Raw genomic sequence first — 16,889 nt, 5'->3', positions numbered from 1 at the left:
AAAATATGTCTGAGACGAAGACTACGGAGCAGCAGTTTCCAACTCAGCACTGCCCTCTGTTGGTGGATGGTCATGTAGATGGATGCAGCTCACACTGCGCATATTTCGTTATGCACATGCAATAATTTTCTACATTAGCTCATTTAGAAAGGATGCGTTTGTGAACTACAGTGAAAATGAACTATGCTGAGTCTGACTGCTGCAGTCACGGTGGAGACTCAGTTCTTAACTCCCAGAGGAAACCAGTGAAGCTGCTGCATTGTGCTGTTTTTTTTTTTTTTATCACAAAATTAGTTTAAGATTTAAAAAAAAAAGAAGGAAATGAAAAAGCAGGAAAACATTTTCAGGACTATGTTGAAGGAACTTTTTAAAACATATTTTTTATGGTGTTTTTGTTCCCCAGTGACAGATAATGATCAGTTCATGCATGACCCAACAAAATCTAGTTTCTTGACCGGTACTGTGGCATATAACATGTAACATGATGCAGACTGGGATTGGACAAATCTGCTGGTTCAGTGGGTTTACAGCGCTTCAACAGGTGGACACCACACAGCAGCATAGAAAGCTTCAAGGTCACATTTTGGAGAAGCTGTGTTTATAAAAGTGTCACCCACAGGATTTATAAAAGTAATGAAAGTGAAAAATCTTGAAATAAAGGTCATGGTGCCTGAAGTACGGTGCTGGGACTGTTTCTTTGTTATGAAGTTGTGTAAAGTTATTTTTTCCAAACTCATGCAGGTGACCTTCCAAAGAAAACCGCGCTGCTCGCTTCATTGTGTCCTAACAGTTTCAAACACACCTTGCTCAGAGGAGTCCGGCCCTGCCCATCACTGCACCATTGTGTAGCTGCATACTCTGCTCTGTAATCAGCTCTGATTAAAGCTCTGCTTTATTAAACTGAGGCATGCATCAATTTGCTGTCACACAGACACACACACTCTTGATGCCACAATACCCTGTTATACAACTCCTGATTTGCCTGCCCTCGTTTTCTTTGCTCAGACTTGCTGGCTGCCCTGACCCAAAATACAGTGTGAATAAGATCCTTTCTTTGGATTACACTGAACTAAACCATCTCTGAGCCGAGTCATTAAAGCTGCAGACTCACAGGTTAAAAATGCAGTGAGGAGCTGCATAGTGACTCTTACACACTCTCACTTTGAATCAGTTTCACCATGAAATATTCAGTATGATGATATAAATTGTTGCCAGGCATCAAAAATATTTCTGCCTGCAGCAAACGAGGTCCAAACCCTCCTCACTTTACATGAGAGCGGTCTGCACCGAGGAGGATTTGGGTGGCGTGGAATTTGGGGGAGGGCCTCTTGATGGGATTATGGGAAAGATTGGTGAAGCTGAGGAATGGGAAGAGAGTTTGGTCTTGAAGATGTGGGAAGGCCCGAGCACAAGAAGCTGAACTGGAAGGGCAGTATTAAGCTTTTATTCATCTCAGGTGAGAACTGCCAGAAAAGTTCACAGTGTTTCCCTCAGATCATCATCACGAGGACTCGACTTCAGAGCAGGACCTGTCATGTGACACTGTGTGGGAGGCAGGATTGGACCTCAATGCAGGACTCAGGAGACAGGATGTGAAACTTGGAATAAGAGCTTTATTTGCTGAAAACTTAGAAACTTGACTACACAGAGGGAACTAATGAGGAGGACACAACAGGAAAACTCAGGGCTTAACTACACACACAGGATAATGAGAGGGTCGGGAACAGGTGGAGGCACAGCTGGGAATAATTAAACAAGACAAGAGGAAGCAAAACTGGACTACCAAAGTAAAACAGGAAAGAGGTCAGCATGGAAACAAGAACGCAGAAAACACTGGACCAGGACCCAGGACCCAGCACCAGGACCAGGACCCGGACCCAAGGACCAGGACCCAGGACCCAGTATGTCGCAGTCCTTGAGTGTTAGGTTTCTGTTTAATGTTCTGTTTGGTTTTTGTGAAGTGATTTATGTTCAAGTTTTATTCTTTGTTTATGAAAGTTAGCATTATAATTCAACAAACAATATTTATAAATGCTTGTTTTGAGTTCCTGTTTATTTGTGTCCACAATAACCAGCTCACACAGCCAGCCTGTGACACCGAACATCCGGAGCGCCTAAAACACCAACAAAGTTGTGAAATGATTAAAAAAACCTCCGGCTTTGTTTTCTGAATCAACATTTATTTCAGTTTCAAAATACAGGAAGTCCAGTTTTGGCAGCGTGCGTTATTCTGGATTTACATTAAAACCAGGCTAATAATGTCATATAAACAACAACAGGCACATGAAACATCGGCACAGGAAGTGCTCCACTTCACCTATGATGGCAGGATAGAAAGGGCTGAAGAAGTTGTTTGAGGACAAATTAAGCACACTTCCTGCTGCAGACAGCTTTGTTCTCTAAACACTGAACAGATTTAATATGGGAGGGGAAATTTCACTCACTCTGTAGCTAAAACACACAATGTGCCATTTATTCCTGCCAGTATGTTTGGTAGCATCCGTGCGGGTGGTCTTACTGTATTTCTCACACAACATTATCCCAATTAGGGATTCTGAATCATCAAATGACTATAAGCAGTGTGACTATGGAGGCTTACAGCATTCCAAAAGCAATCCATAATGAAATGATCACCAATTTAGGACTTAGTGGACTCATCTACACCCGCTACCATGAGCTGACGTTAAGTCTGCACTGCTCTTCATTCTGCTTTTAGAGGCAGATCCTCGATGTTAGTGTTGTTGCTAAGATGAATCCTCGCAGCACAATGAGGGCCTTTGATCGATCTGAAGAGAGCAGAAACACACTGAAGATCCTTTGTGCTCAGATGGCTGCTGGGGGCCTGATAATGAAGCAGCTATGAAGCCTTAGCCTCTCTAATGGGTCGTGTCTCATTTTACTCACACGAGACTTCGATTTAGACTTTCAAAATAAGAAAGCAGATGACATCAATATTTCTAAACATAGCATCTATGGAAATGTTCTCTACAGTAGGCACTCATCTTATCTCAGGCATTAGGTTAAGGAGTAGGTGTGTGTGTGTCGTACATAAATAGGAGTAAATGCAGTGTGTGCTTTCTGGCTTTAAAGTAGCAGCTGAAGATCTTTCCCACAGCGGGAGCTTTACGGGGCACTCTGCGGGTCTGAGGGAACGGCGGGTCTGGCGCTGAGGTACTCCAAAACAAACACCTGCAGGATCTTATTGAGGTTCTGAATCGTGGAGCGATCCAGGTTCTGCTCGTTGTCGTCAAACGTGTGCCACACAGACGGAAAGGGCGAGGGGATGAGGTGGAGGACCCGAACACCTGACAGAGAGGCATTATGAGGACCACTAAAGAAAACAGCACAGGAAGTGTAATCACTGATGTGGTTGTTGTGTTTCTTGGTTGTACCTCTGTTTAGGAACGGTATGTGATCATCCATCACGTGGCCCACATGGTGATTTGGCCAGAAATACTGAACGCTGTTAGGATGCTCCACAAGCTGGTTCATGGAGTGAAGACGCTTTTCTATGTTTATAAGAGGCAGAAAAATCCAGCGTTTACTAAAAACATCTGAAAAATCATTTATTAATAATGTAAAAATCAATAATTCGATGGTCTTCTTGTATCCATGCAGGGTGCTCAGCGTTCAGGTTAACTAAAAACCAGAAACCCCGTGACTGTCATCTCATTCATTGACTTCATAATCTCATCGAAATGTTGCAACTGGAGCAACAAGGTTCAAATATGACAAAGGTGAATGGCTTGTATAGGATGATGAGTAATGAATGGTGATTAACACGATTCCTGTTTGAGGCACGCCTTCACCAAAGTCATTACACCTGCAGGATACTGTATGTAAAGTGTGAGCAAATGATAATAATTATTCACCGATGCTCTGAAGTCTGGAGAGCCAGGGGGTCGTGCTCGGAAACTGGTTACCAAAGCGAGGGTCAGCGGCGCCGATCAGATCCAACAACACGAACAGATCCTGGAGGAGGAGGGACGAAGGATGCTGAGCTCTCACCAGAAACTCTGCCTGCACACCCTGATGGTAACTCCCCGTTAAGCACAATAATCACACCTCAGCGCTGCTGCTTTGAGGTGCTTTGAGCTGATTACATCATGTGTCCCCCGGTGCTGCACACAAAAACACCCATCTGTCGGTCTGTCTCTGCATGCATGCACACACACGCTCACACACCAGCTATGTTAGGAAACTTTCCATTTGTGGATAAACTGTTGTCTCTTGGATACACACATATATACCAGTTACAGTGACATCATAGTTTTATAGACTGTGTAATAACTTGTGCTCCATATAAAGCCTTCCAAGCCTCCCAGATGATGAAATACGAGGCTGTGTGATTCTTTCAAACACAAAACTATTTAAGAACTGCACTTCGGTTGTTCAGGTGTGTGTGGAGAGTGTGTAAGAGGAGATCAGAGCTAAGCAGATTGGACTGAAATTGATGTTGGCTAACAAAAGGATGATCTTGAGTGTGATTAAGTGATTATGCTAATCCTCTGTAATTTGAACAGAGGAGAATTAGAAGTGATGTGTACTATGCCGTGCAGTTGGTTGGTGTCTGTGGCTCCCAGCGGATGCGCGGTGGCCTCCATCTTCTGGGCAAGGTGGCGAGAGCCGTACAGGGAGTCTGCGGCGGTCCACTGAAAAAGAGCCTCCTCTCCATCGAAGAAGAGCAGCTGCAGGGTCAGGTTGGAACTGAAGTTCTAAAAAGAGGTAAAAATGAGATAAATTACTTCATATCCAAGCGTTTTGCTGCCATCTAGTGTTTTTTTTAGATTACACAAAACTTACAAACATTCAAAAATAGTTTTCCTCTAAAATATTAATTTCCTTCTTTAGCTTCATCACCGTTCTCTAAAACAGACACTAAACACTACAAAAACAATATCTTCCACATAACCGATCAGCTCTCATATTGATTATGTGTCCTCTAAGCCACAGAATGTATTTGAATTCAGTGTGGTTCCTATTTCCACCGTGACCTCTGTGACAGACAGCTGAGTGTGGAAGACGCGTCCCCTGGCTGATCTCCCTGTCACAGACAACGTCAGCGTCCGCCCAGCAGACAGGAGGCTGAGCTCAGCTGTGGAACAGGAAAAGGGCAGAAGAGCAAGCTGCATGAATGCTAATCTGTTTTCTAATGCATCAAAAATGTGCAGAACAACTAAAACGTGTTTGTGCTGCTTCATTTAAACCTGCCACAATGTTACCTGAAATGTAACTGTTTTCCCATTTTAGAATGGAAACTTGCAGGTTCATAAATTAATATCAAAAATATTTAGAGATCAAAGTCGGCAGTGAGTTTATCTTACTAAGTGTAACATGTAGAGGCAAAGCCTCAGAAGGTTTCCTCTCAGCAGTGCAGCCTGATTGGTGTTTAACTGCTGTTTAAAATGCACCGGAGTGCTGCTGGGTGCCATGTTACTGCACAAGGACGTACAGGCATGAGAAAAAGTGTACGGTCCATTATTCGATAGGCTGCAGAACCAGTTTTAGCAGCAAGAACGTGAAGTTACTGTGTGAAGTACTTTATCAGTGTCTCACATCATGGTGGAGGAATTTTGTTTCACTCTTGTCGCAGCGTTGCTTCAGCACCTCTCTGAAGGTCCCACCGCAGCATTTCAATCAGGCTGAGGTCTGGACTTTGATTGGGCCATTGCAAAACCTTGATTGCTTTCTTCTGTTGCAGGTTTGCTGTTGTGCTCGGGATCATTGCCCTGTTGCATGACCCAAATTAAGCTGAACTTCAGCATTTAACGTGCTGACTGAGGCCTGCGGAGTCTGAGATGGGGCTCTGGGGACTTTTGCAGTTTCTCTGAGCGTTGCACGGTCTGACCTCGGGGTGAATTTGCTGGGACTGTCCTGCGGGAAAGATTGGCTGCTGTTTTCCACTCATGAATAATCTTTTCCTCCATGGAATGATGGACTTCAAATCGTGTGGAGATGGCCTTCAACGCCTTCTCAGATTGATGGAACAGTTGCTTCTCAAAGATCATTGCTGATGTCTTTCCTCCCTGGCACTGTGTTAACACACACTTGAATGCTCCAGCCTGGCAAAGTGCCAAAACCATACAGAGGTCCTCACACACTGATCAGTTAATCTGGTGTGATTGATTAGCAGCACCTGTTCATTATTTTTTTTCTGAAAAGAGGAAATGTTTCTCATGTTTGAGTGAAAATCTTCATGTTTAAACATCCACGTTTTTTTGCTCAGCTTTCATTCATCAGTATTGCTGTCATGTGACTTCATCATGATTCCCGACCACAGCCAGGTCAGTGCACAGAGTCAGTGCACAGGCTGTTACTAATACTGTGCCGTTTTAATGCACTGTATCCTGTAGCTCTAAGTCATGAGTTAGTACACTACCTTATGAGCTTTCAGCTCCTCATCCAGGGATCTCGCTAGCTCCAACATCATGGCGCAGGGAACGGCAGAGTCGGTGGCTCCTTGAAACTCTCTCCCATGCCATTGTGGTGGGTAGTACTTGGAGTCGTAGTGACAGGCTAGGACCAGGCGGCGTTTGGCTGATGGGTTCAGGGTGGCGATCAGGTTGGTGAAGGGCAGAGGGCCATATGGTGTTTGTGACACAAACGTGTCCTCTGCAACGTCCCACCCTGCTCCGAGCGAACCCAGGGCTGTTTTGATATGCTGCGAACACACAAAGACTTTCAGGTCATTAAGACGCTCCATCGTCTGAGCTTTTTAGGACTTCCTGCTGAGCTGTCTGTGCTCAGAGAAGACAACAAATATGAAAAACGTACTCCCCAGGTGTAAACCAGTGTAGTATCTGTTGATATCACCAAGAAAATCCAGTGTTTTTAGGAAAAAATAACAGGATTTTTACATTTTTCCTGCCATTTTTTTTATGCATCATAACACATGGTGATAGTAAAGATAACTGTCTACATGTGCTCCTGTAATTAAAGCCACAGATCTGTTATTGATTATCAACTTACCTCCTGCACAGCCTGGCTGCCAGCAGACCCTGGATACCTGGTAACGAGCAGCGGTCTCAGGTCCCTCTGCCACATTTGCTCCAGATCAGTGTGAGACAGGGCGGTGCGGATCTCATCTTGTGTTAGCGTGATAGCTCTGTGGTGCAGCTGGGCAGGACCAAAGAAGCAAGACACAAAATGAGTGGAGGCAGATCGCTACACTTCAAGTTGAAATAAGTGGTTACCAAAAAAAGAGCTTCTGCACGGCAGTCATATGGTTGGATTTACTGTTAATCAGTGCAGAATATACAACATTTATTATTATTAAGGAGCCCATAAATATCTATTTTTAGTCAGTGCATGCAAAGATGCATCATTACATCAGCAGCTGTTTAAAGCTGAGATGAGTTTAAAGTTAAGCAACAACGTGGGTGACACACAGCAGTACGTTCATCCTGTCACGTTACAGGAAACCTCACCAGGATTACAAAAAGGGGAATTTGGATGTTTCATATATGCTAGGATTGGGGATGGGTGGGGGAAAAAAAAGAAAAGCTATGAATGATTCGTTCCTCTGTTAAAGCTGTCAAATTAACAACAGTGTCCTTAACAAGCTGTGAAAAAGCCTCCAGGGACACAAGAGCCAATTAAAGCTTTGAGACGAGATACAAGTTTACAGAGTGCTCCTTAAAAAAAAGCACGATTGTGATGAATGGAGCGGCAGGCAGAGCAAAGATACCTGTTAACACGGTGTTACTCTGCTTCAGCAAAACCCGAGCACGACCGTCACAACGAAGCCAATTAGCAGGTTTGTGCAAACTGTGAGAGTCAGTTCAGTGAATGTTGAATCATTCGTGGGTCGTGGGCTAAAAAAGCACATTGATCCTTCGATCCCACTGAGCTCTGATTCATTTGGTCTCAAAGTTCACCTGCTGAGAAACACTGTTGTCCTGGTAACAAACAGCTGAGAGTAAATATCTGAGCCCAGTCGAAGCCCGTGTCTGCGTGCTGCTGGAAACGAGAAGCTCTCTGAGGTTAGCAAATGTATAAAATCAGAGCTTAAAGGAATATTATTAAGATTATTTTCAATTAATTTCATTATTGTTAGATTAATCACTCAATCATTTAGTCTGTAAAATGTCCAAAAATTGTAAAAACAGCATCCCCACCAAGCCCACTTTAATGTTTTTAAAGTGGCATTTTTCTGTCCAAAAGCCAGCTGAAGGATAACTGCACGCACACACGTCATGTAATTACAACAGCAGATAAACAGCTATTGTGGGATACCCATTTTGTGGTGAGCTGTATCACAAAAACAGCTCACCTCAGAGGCATGAAGCACCAAACGCGGTGATTTCTGCAGTAACAAAGTGACTGATTGATTAGGTGACTCTTTGCTTCGGCGCTGCATACATCTGCAGCACGAACCCCAGTTCTTCCTCCTTGCAGGCATCAGGCGAGGGCACTTTCTTTACGTCTGCTTATTTCAGGCCAGGCATGGCTGACTCATACACCAGGCGTGTGTGTGTGTGTGTGTGTGTGTGTGTGTGTGTGTGTGTGTGTGTGTGTGTGTGTGTGTGTGTGTGTGTGTGTGTGTGTGTGTGCGCGCACTGAAAAAAGCTGTAATTATGTGGTCACACAGACTGAATGTAGCCCTTCAAAGAGCTGGGGCTCACTGAGCTCCGAGAGGGTTAAAGGGGGGGTCCACTTAAGGTCTATAAATACCAAGTCCCGCAATTGGAGGATCAATGATGATGGCTGTGGTGCCATAGCAACCAAGCCCAGGGAAGAGGAGAAGAACTCAGATGAAGAGCAGTTTTGTTCAGGGATAGCCTGGAGTACCTCAGGAGAATTACACAACAGTGTTTCCAAAGAAGCACACAGGATTCTTCTAATATCATGAATAAACATTTCACATATTACACGTATTTATAAAAATGCATCTGGTTACTTGTAACCGTTTCTGTTTCTCTTAAGGAGTAATGTAGCAGTGCAGGTAACCACACAAAATCACAATATAAACTCATGAAAAGCTAAAATATTCTTTTCTACGTGACTAAAAAATGAGTCCAAACATGTGCCAAGATGCTTTAAAAAGATCAGAACATCGTAAAGGAAGGAATTAATAACTGTGAGCAATCAGGTAAGAGTCAGCAGGAGGATCCTGATGGTAAGAGTAAAAACACAGCACGTGGCAAGTTCTATTTCTTCTAATGGTTCAGATTTCTCTCAGTGTTTAAACACATGACTGCGAGACAGGAACACAGTGTGTGTGTGTGTGTGTGTGTATGTATATGTATGTGTATATATATATATATATATATATATATATATATATATATATATATATATATATATATAATGTGAGAACAGATCCTTTGAATGCATTTACCTTTTCCTCCGTCCACGGGGTTCCGCTGGTGTAGTGGATGAGAGTCAGCCAGACAGCCACGGTGTGAAATAAAGGCATCGTGGACGCAGAGTGGCTTCGATCAGCCGCTGATGTTGTCGCTCCTGTGCACATTCCTGTCTCTCCTCTGTGAGAGCTTTCAGATCATGTGAAAAGCAGGAGGGAGGACTCTAAACCGCAGCGCGTCACCGTCTCTCTGTGTGTGTGTGCGTGCGCGCGCGTCCACGCGTGCTTTATCCGCTCTCAGGAACCGCACGGGTGTCTGACACCGTGACCCCGAGAGTCATTTGATAAGTGCTCATTTTCAGCAGCCACACAGTCAGTCTGTTCATGAGGTCACAGTGAGCCTGCGGCCAGCTTCGTTTGGTCTGATGCCCTCATCATGTTCTTAAAGCTGGTAACCACACATGAAACTTAGGTGCGAGTTTGACTCTTAATGATGGCGTTTTCATCTGTTTCTGGTGGGATTATGAAAGCTGGACATTCAGAGTTATTACAGTGCAGCTGCATCACGGAGGCACGAGGTGTGTGCACATTAAAATCATCGCAACTCACTGAATTTGCCACCAGTTTTCAAGCACATTGGTTTGGTTTTTACTTTGATAGACCCCCCCCCCCCCCCGCGCGCGCCACCGTGGTACCTTCAGGGGCATACAGGAAATGAGCCACTACACGCTCGTACCTCGGTAGGGGGTGTACCCCATTAGGATGTTTTTTTTTTCCTGACCTTCAAGTGGATCCCAACCATGGCAGCAAAATGGCCCTCTCTACATTAATAAATCCACCGGATCCCCGCACCAGGTTTTTCCTTCCAATGTGTCTGAATTTATTTTAATTATTTACACAGAAACGCAGCTTTTTACTTTTAATATTTTTAAGAATAAATCGGGGCAAAATTTAAAAAAAAAAATTGCAGTGTTTTTAGTGTTTTTTAATAATTTTATTTTATCTTTTTCATTCTTTATTTTTTTGGGGGTGGGGGGATATTTTCATTTTTCCTGACAGTCGGACCGGTGTTGTGTCAAAAAGCGATCGTCCGAACAAATCTGATATCCGATGTTTCTGTGTGTTTTAAATAGCTATTGGTATCCAGACTGTAGTGAACAGGCTTTATGAAGGACTCATATATAAAAGAAATGGCCTGTTTTGCAAGTGTCATGATGACTCAGTGTTATTGTATCTACGTTATAATAAATCCAGCCCTTTTTGGCCATTTCAAATATCTTTATGTGATGTGGTGTTTGTTTTCTGCTGCTCTCTTGGGCGCATCTGTCTGGATTAATTTAATTAATTTTACTGTCACAGGTCATAAATAAGGAATATATGAAAGTGACTGCAGCTTCAGGAATGCTGTTTCTCGCTCAGAATGATTCATGTTTGACATGTTTCACGGATTATGGGACAAAAACTCGTTTACAACAATTTAAATACAACAATCACTGTTTTTGTTTTGTTTTTGGGCAAACACCGGAAAACAACACAGGCGCGTCGTGCGTCACCCACCACGTGGTGTCATGGCCACGTGTTCAACCCGGAAGTCTGCGCCGTGTGTTCAGCCTGTGAACATCTCCGTCCGGAGTGGCTGTGTGAATCTTGTAAGTGCGATGGCGCAGGAGGTGCGCAGCCTGAAGGCGCAGCTCAGCGACAAAGAAAAGGAGATCGCCGCTCTGAAGAGTAAACTGGCACACCTGGAAAAGGTGCGAAAGTGAATCCATGTGCTCTCCGTTTATTGATGTGTTTTATGATTGGGTGCCAAATGTGGCGTGTAGCATTATAACGTGAGCATATCTGTAGCTCAGGTTAGTGGACATATCAGGGGAGATAAGTAACATCACTGCGGTATTAGAATAATTCAAATCCGTTCAATTTTAATTTATTTAGCGCCAGACCACAACAAACAGTCTGTAAGGTAAAGACCCTCCAATGATTACAGAGAAACCCCCGCAGTCAGACGACCCTCTGTGAGCAACAGTGGGATGGAAAAACTCCGTTTTAACAGGAAGAACCCTCCGAGGCTCAGGGCAGAAGGACAGCTCAGTCATGCAGCTGCTGCAGATACTCCTGCTCCTCTAACCTTTCAGTAAAACGTCAGTTTGGTTTTTGCATTAGTTTTTATAACAGGAGGTAAAACCCTGACTTCACACGTTTAATTATTTTATTTAGCTATTTTTAACCTTTTTTCCAAATCCTTAATGTATCCAGATATTTGAGCCTACAATCTTTAATGTATGCTGGCAGTTTATCTTCTACATTTTGACCCATTTATGCTTTATTTGGCTGGTTATGGTTATGCTGGGTCATTCCATCACAAATCATCTTAGACCATTTTCTGTTTGACCATCTTTGATTTGGATAAAAATGTTATGTTTCATAGGTTGGACATATAGAATGATTGCTTTTATATATAATATATATGTAATGTTTTTTTAAAGGCACATCCACCCATTTTCAGGCCTTTTTCCACACATTGAAATCTGAGGCGGTTTATTATTTTTGAGACATTCATGTTCAAACATTGCCTCAGATTTCAATGTGCGGAAATCCATGCTGGAAAAAATATATCTTTAAAAGTATTTGGTATATGAAGGTAAAATTTCACAACAATCATTATATATATCAAATACTTTTCACAATAAATGTTTTGAACAAATCGGAGGTCCACGGTGGGAATTGCTGCTGTGACACAGCCGAGACACGATTTTATTAATCACAATACAGACTTTGTTGCATACATCAAAACATTTCAATCGGCTCCCCCAAAAATCTGGGTTTATTTTGAGGGCTGTGGAGGCACATTAATAAAATCTCGTGTGCAGATATATTTAATCTTTGTTTGGTGTGATATCAGAGCCACGCTTCATCACTGGAGCTGCGTCACGAAGTGACGGCCCTGACCCCGCTCACAGGCAGACCGGCCCTCAGCAATGAGGACATCATGCGGTACAGTCGACAGCTCCTCCTGCCCCAGCTTGGTGTGCAAGGTACATCTGGCTGCAGATATACAGAGCACTCAGCACTGGATCGTGTGAGGATTATTCCATGATTGAACATAAGAGAGTGAATTGATTGTCCACAGGTCAGCTGAATCTGTCCAGGACATCAGTGCTGGTTGTGGGCTGTGGAGGGCTGGGCTGCCCCCTGGCGCAGTATCTTGCAGCAGCAGGCATTGGTAGGTAATCTTGTTGATTAATTATACTACCTGTTGCCTCAGGTGAGGAGTCGGGCAAACCTTTGGATGCATAATTTCAGAAGAGTAAAGTTTGTACCTTGGTTGTAAAGTTTGACGGTCACTGGTGTGAGTGTTTGAAGTGTGTTTTAAAGCCTTTCGTCTCCCCAGGTCGCCTCGGCCTGCTGGACTACGATGAAGTGGAACTTAGTAACCTGCATAGACAGGTGCTTCATGGGGAGGAGAACCAGGGCCAGGCCAAGGCTCTGTCTGCTGCCAGTGCAGTTCAGAGGTACTGAGTTAATGCTGTTTGAGCTCTACAGGCACTCGTCTGCCAAATATCTCAGCCAGGATCAAGAGTTTTGGTATTGGAAGCTGTCGGTCAGTATTGATCAGCCTTGGCTGCGTGCAGGTAGGCACGGAGAACAAAAGTCATGGTGCCAAAATGCAGGCGTGAAGCTTAGATTTAAGGTTTTATTCTCTCTTTAAATTGTACGTTCACAAACAGTAACTGCATCTGCTGTCTGCTCTGACAGGCTGAGCCATGAGAGGGGCTGTGTGCAGGCTCAGTGTGCAGAAGGTTAAATAATATCATCGTGTATGCCTTTTTTGAGAAGTTATTGTTACTGATCTGTGCAAAGACACTCCGCTGCAGAAGAAACAGAGAAGTTACAGTTTCATTATTAGTAAATGTTCAGTATGATAACTGGTGTTTTTTATGCTTTCTGCAAACACTGTGCTGCTTTGTAAAGTGTGCTGGCGCTCTCCAGTCTCACCACAGGTTATATTTGGTTGTGTATTTCACCCCAGACTACAAATATTTTATAAACATGTTATTTTAGAGACAGCTGTTTTTCTGCCTCACAGTAGGCCTTCTGTGGTTAGCGCGCATGTCTTTAAACCGTGGCCACACGGGGGCGCCATTTCTCTGACTAGGAAAGAAGTGAAACATTTTTTTAGTGCTGTTCCATGCGTGACCATCTTTCCTAGATTTATCAATAATTATTGTTAATAATTGTTTTTAATGCTGATTTCTTGCATGAACAATACAAATTGCAGTAGAGGAAAGTGCTAATGTGATGTTTCTGTTTTTGCTCTGTCCTGGTTGCTGAGATAGCAAAGATTAGGAGGGAGGCGGATGGAAGCAGGTCCGGGCAGGTCCCCAGCCGTAGTCAGGACTCACATATTGCTTTATTTTGTGGTTTCCTAAACCAGCAGCCATGTTAGTTTAGGCCAGTTAAGCTGTTTGTATGAAGTCTGCTGTTTATGCAGGACAGGAGCTTTTTTGGAAGTTAGCCGCTGAATTTATTTCTGCAGGTTAAATTCCACCGTGGAGTGCATTCCCTACTGCCTGCAGCTCTCACCAGAAAATGCCCTGCAACTTATTCAGCAGTATCCTCTGTTGCACAGACCTGTCAATGGACCTGTTAAAATCGTGAATACGTCACATAGCTGCTAATTCTTATTCAGCCTCATCCCCCTGCACAAAGGGGGATTCACTGTAAGTGTCTGATAAACTGTGAGGACGCCTTGACTTCACTGACCTCAGATATGACATTGTGGCCGATTGCTCAGACAACGTCCCCACTCGTTATCTGGTAAATGACGCCTGCGTACTCAGCGGCAAACCTCTGGTGTCAGCAAGCGCCTTACGAATGGAAGGGCAGGTACAGTAGAGAGCGGACCCCCGTTCCCCCGTCAGTGTGGCCATTGTTATTGTGATTTGCAGTATCATTTGTGCGTCTGCAGTTGACTGTGTATAACTACCGCGGAGGCCCCTGCTACAGATGTCTGTATCCAGTACCCCCGCCCCCAGAGACAGTGACCAACTGTTCTGATGGAGGGGTGTTAGGAGTGGGTGAGTCTTGTCCCCTCACTTTCCCAGAAGTCATTAACTTCGTGCAGATTACACTCTGTGTAAATAATTTTCCACTCGTGTTGAAGTTCCAGGGATAATGGGCTGCTTCCAAGCTTTGGAAGTCCTAAAGATCGCCTCTGGAAAGAGCTGTATCCTCTTTTCTTCACTCTCTTCTCACACATAGTTCAGTTACTTTGTTTCTTTTGGGCTTAATGATCAGGATTGATTAACAATGAGCTGCTGAAAGGGGATTTCACTGCAACAATAATGAGGGGGAGGCAATCTCGAAGCTGCTGTGCTCACTGTGAATCCCAGTAGATAATAGACGTGCCCCGTCCTGCCTTCTGTGCTGCACTGTTATAAACGTGCTAATGCCACGATGTGTCAGCCAGGAAAGTGTTGCACCGTATTCCCAGCAAAATCCCTGAATGTTGCTACGGCTCCTGAAGTAGCAGTGGGAGCCACGCCAGACTTTCCTCTGATTGTGTGAATCGGGTTCTTAGAAGTAAGCGGCCTTTCCCTTGACCGGGCGTGCCAGCTTCCTGCGGTCAGCAGCTGGTGATGTTCGATGCCGAAGATGCCAGATTCCGGTCGATCAGGCTGCGGCCGAAGCAGGCCGGCTGCGCGGCGTGTGGAGAAAACCCCAGCGTGACCCGGCTGCTGGACTATGAAGCTTTCTGTGGGTCTGCTGCCACAGATAAGGTTGGTCATAAGAGAAGCTGGTGGGGTTACTCATTACTCATGCCCATTTTCAGAGGAATGCTGGTTTTTGAAGTAAAGTCAGAAAGTGTTTTTAAACCAACTTGATTTCATTAACATGACATTTTAAAGGTGCAAATGATTATCCCTAATTCTCGGAAAATTCTCCTTTCAGTGCCGCAAACTAAACGTCCTGTCCGAGCATCAGAGGATCACAGTGCAGGTAGGGATTATATGCTGCACAGCAGTCGCTCAGTGCGTGACTCCCCGTATTTAGTGCTGTTTATTATATGATTACTTACAATTTTCTCAGTTTTCCAGCGCATTCATAAACTGATTACATCTCGGTGCTGACCCAGCCCCAAATGGGAAATGACTTTAAATGTGCCTGTAGGTTTTCTATGGGAAAGAATAACTGTTCTCTTTGGCACCGAGCGCAGTGGCGTGGATTGCATCTGTTTATGTTCCTGCAGCGTTGGTGCTCTGAAACCCACTGAGTCATTAAAAGCACAGAGATGGGGATCGTGATTGATTGGGGTGCAGTTGAGGTTGTGCAAAGAGCTCCGGTTAGAAACAGTTTTGCTTCCTGTGAATTGAGGAAAAGCAGCTAAAATGTTCGTATTACTCCACAATTACAAGGCCAGGCAACATTTCAGCGTTTGCTGTGAGTAATTTTGGTTTGTGTGTTTACACATAAATCCACGCCTTCCTCCTCAAAGTAAAGGCACACCTCTGTAATTGCAGCAGCTGGTAGTGTATGCGTATTAAGGGCTATTTTAATGCAATTCCAGGATTATAAATCAATAATGGACAGCGCAGAACCCCATCTCCTGCTGGACGTACGCCCTCTTGTGGAGGTGGATATATGCCGCTTACCCTTCTCTCTCAGTATCCTTTAAGTCACGGAGACACGAGTCACTCCCGTTGTGTCGTAATTGTGTGTTTTCTCCTCGTGTGAGTCCCAGTTCTGTGTGATTGTTCCCCTTATATTCCTGCCAGATATTCCACTCTCTAGTCTGCAGGAGAGGAAGCCGGAACATCTCCAGTTACTCCAGGAGAGAATCAGCCAGTTGAAGCAGCAGATGGCAGGTGACTGCCGGCCGCCAGGTAACTCAGCAAAACACCATTTAGGGTGTGTTGTTTGAAATGAGCAGGCACGTACGGGCACCTGTGCATATTCAGAGGCCTCCGTGTGGTCTCATACTGCGGGGCCACAGGCTTATTTTGGACAGCTAGAAGCAGGTTGTAACGGGGTTGCTATGTGAGCCCTTTTCCAAAACAAGTCCGATCTGTGCAGCTGGCCTGCTTTACACAAATTAACATGCAAAGCATTGTTTTGGTGATGTTCTTTAATCAGCGAGATAAATTTAGCCTTGCATTTACGCCGTCTCGACTTTACATCTTCACCTGTTTATACCTGAGGTTGGATTTAAACTGTTTGAGTGTTCTCGCCTCTCACAGGCTCTCGGTGTGCTCTTCTCTAGTTTATGTGATCTGCAAGCAGGGGAACGATTCCCAGAAGGCCGTGCAGATTCTGGAGAGGCTGAGTGGATCAGAAGTGGACCGTGTGACCGTGAAAGACATCAGTGGGGGCCTCATGGCGTGGGCAAGGAGAATAGAGCACACATTTCCACAGTATTAATGCATTAAAAATGTTTTTTATTGTTAATAAATGCTTTTTTAAACTGAGTGTCCTGATTGGAGATGCTTTTGATATGTGAAAAATCTCACATTGGACAATTTCCTAAAATTTGTTGTGTAATATTCTGAGTATTTGTGAGCTGGCAGTTAGATAACACATTAGCCTT

The 16,889-nt window shown here is 44.2% G+C and overlaps 2 protein-coding genes across 2 annotated transcripts; one reads left to right on the top strand and one right to left on the bottom strand.

The window, feature by feature from the left end:
* Positions 1-2,084: 2,084 nt before the first annotated feature.
* qpct (glutaminyl-peptide cyclotransferase) lies at positions 2,085-9,500 on the bottom strand. Its single transcript, XM_030718737.1, has 7 exons — positions 9,341-9,500; positions 6,970-7,116; positions 6,380-6,661; positions 4,548-4,715; positions 3,873-3,972; positions 3,393-3,509; positions 2,085-3,305 (listed from the first exon to the last, which is right to left on the bottom strand). Exons 1-7 carry the CDS (start codon positions 9,470-9,472, stop codon positions 3,124-3,126), a joined length of 1,128 nt encoding a protein of 375 aa, XP_030574597.1. The 5' UTR covers positions 9,473-9,500; the 3' UTR covers positions 2,085-3,123.
* A 1,408-nt stretch (positions 9,501-10,908) lies between these two features.
* On the top strand, positions 10,909-16,771 carry mocs3 (molybdenum cofactor synthesis 3). The gene is made up of 13 exons (XM_030719659.1): positions 10,909-11,055; positions 12,207-12,339; positions 12,435-12,527; positions 12,696-12,816; positions 13,842-13,916; positions 14,074-14,191; positions 14,274-14,382; positions 14,469-14,531; positions 14,921-15,084; positions 15,257-15,304; positions 15,873-15,969; positions 16,081-16,188; positions 16,566-16,771. Exons 1-13 carry the CDS (start codon positions 10,963-10,965, stop codon positions 16,721-16,723), a joined length of 1,380 nt encoding a protein of 459 aa, XP_030575519.1. The 5' UTR covers positions 10,909-10,962; the 3' UTR covers positions 16,724-16,771.
* Positions 16,772-16,889: the final 118 nt, after the last annotated feature.

The sequence above is a fragment of the Archocentrus centrarchus genome, chromosome 22 (genome assembly GCF_007364275.1).
Source record: "Archocentrus centrarchus isolate MPI-CPG fArcCen1 chromosome 22, fArcCen1, whole genome shotgun sequence".
Classification (NCBI taxonomy): domain Eukaryota; kingdom Metazoa; phylum Chordata; class Actinopteri; order Cichliformes; family Cichlidae; genus Archocentrus; species Archocentrus centrarchus.
This window is presented reverse-complemented; position numbering and strand designations above follow the sequence as displayed.

Excerpts from the sequence above, each read along its gene's own strand:
- qpct (XM_030718737.1), bottom strand. The coding sequence starts at position 9,472 with ATGTGCACAGGAGCGACAACATCAGCGGCTGATCGAAGCCACTCTGCG. Across the intron at positions 3,973-4,547 it reads CCAACCAACTGCACGGCATA|GATCTGTTCGTGTTGTTGGA; the intron begins GTACACATCACT and ends CTCCTCCTCCAG. Across the intron at positions 3,306-3,392 it reads CATACCGTTCCTAAACAGAG|GTGTTCGGGTCCTCCACCTC; the intron begins GTACAACCAAGA and ends CCTCTCTGTCAG.
- mocs3 (XM_030719659.1), top strand. The coding sequence starts at position 10,963 with ATGGCGCAGGAGGTGCGCAGCCTGAAGGCGCAGCTCAGCGACAAAGAA. Across the intron at positions 14,192-14,273 it reads CCTTACGAATGGAAGGGCAG|TTGACTGTGTATAACTACCG; the intron begins GTACAGTAGAGA and ends GTGCGTCTGCAG. Across the intron at positions 14,383-14,468 it reads TGGAGGGGTGTTAGGAGTGG|TTCCAGGGATAATGGGCTGC; the intron begins GTGAGTCTTGTC and ends CTCGTGTTGAAG.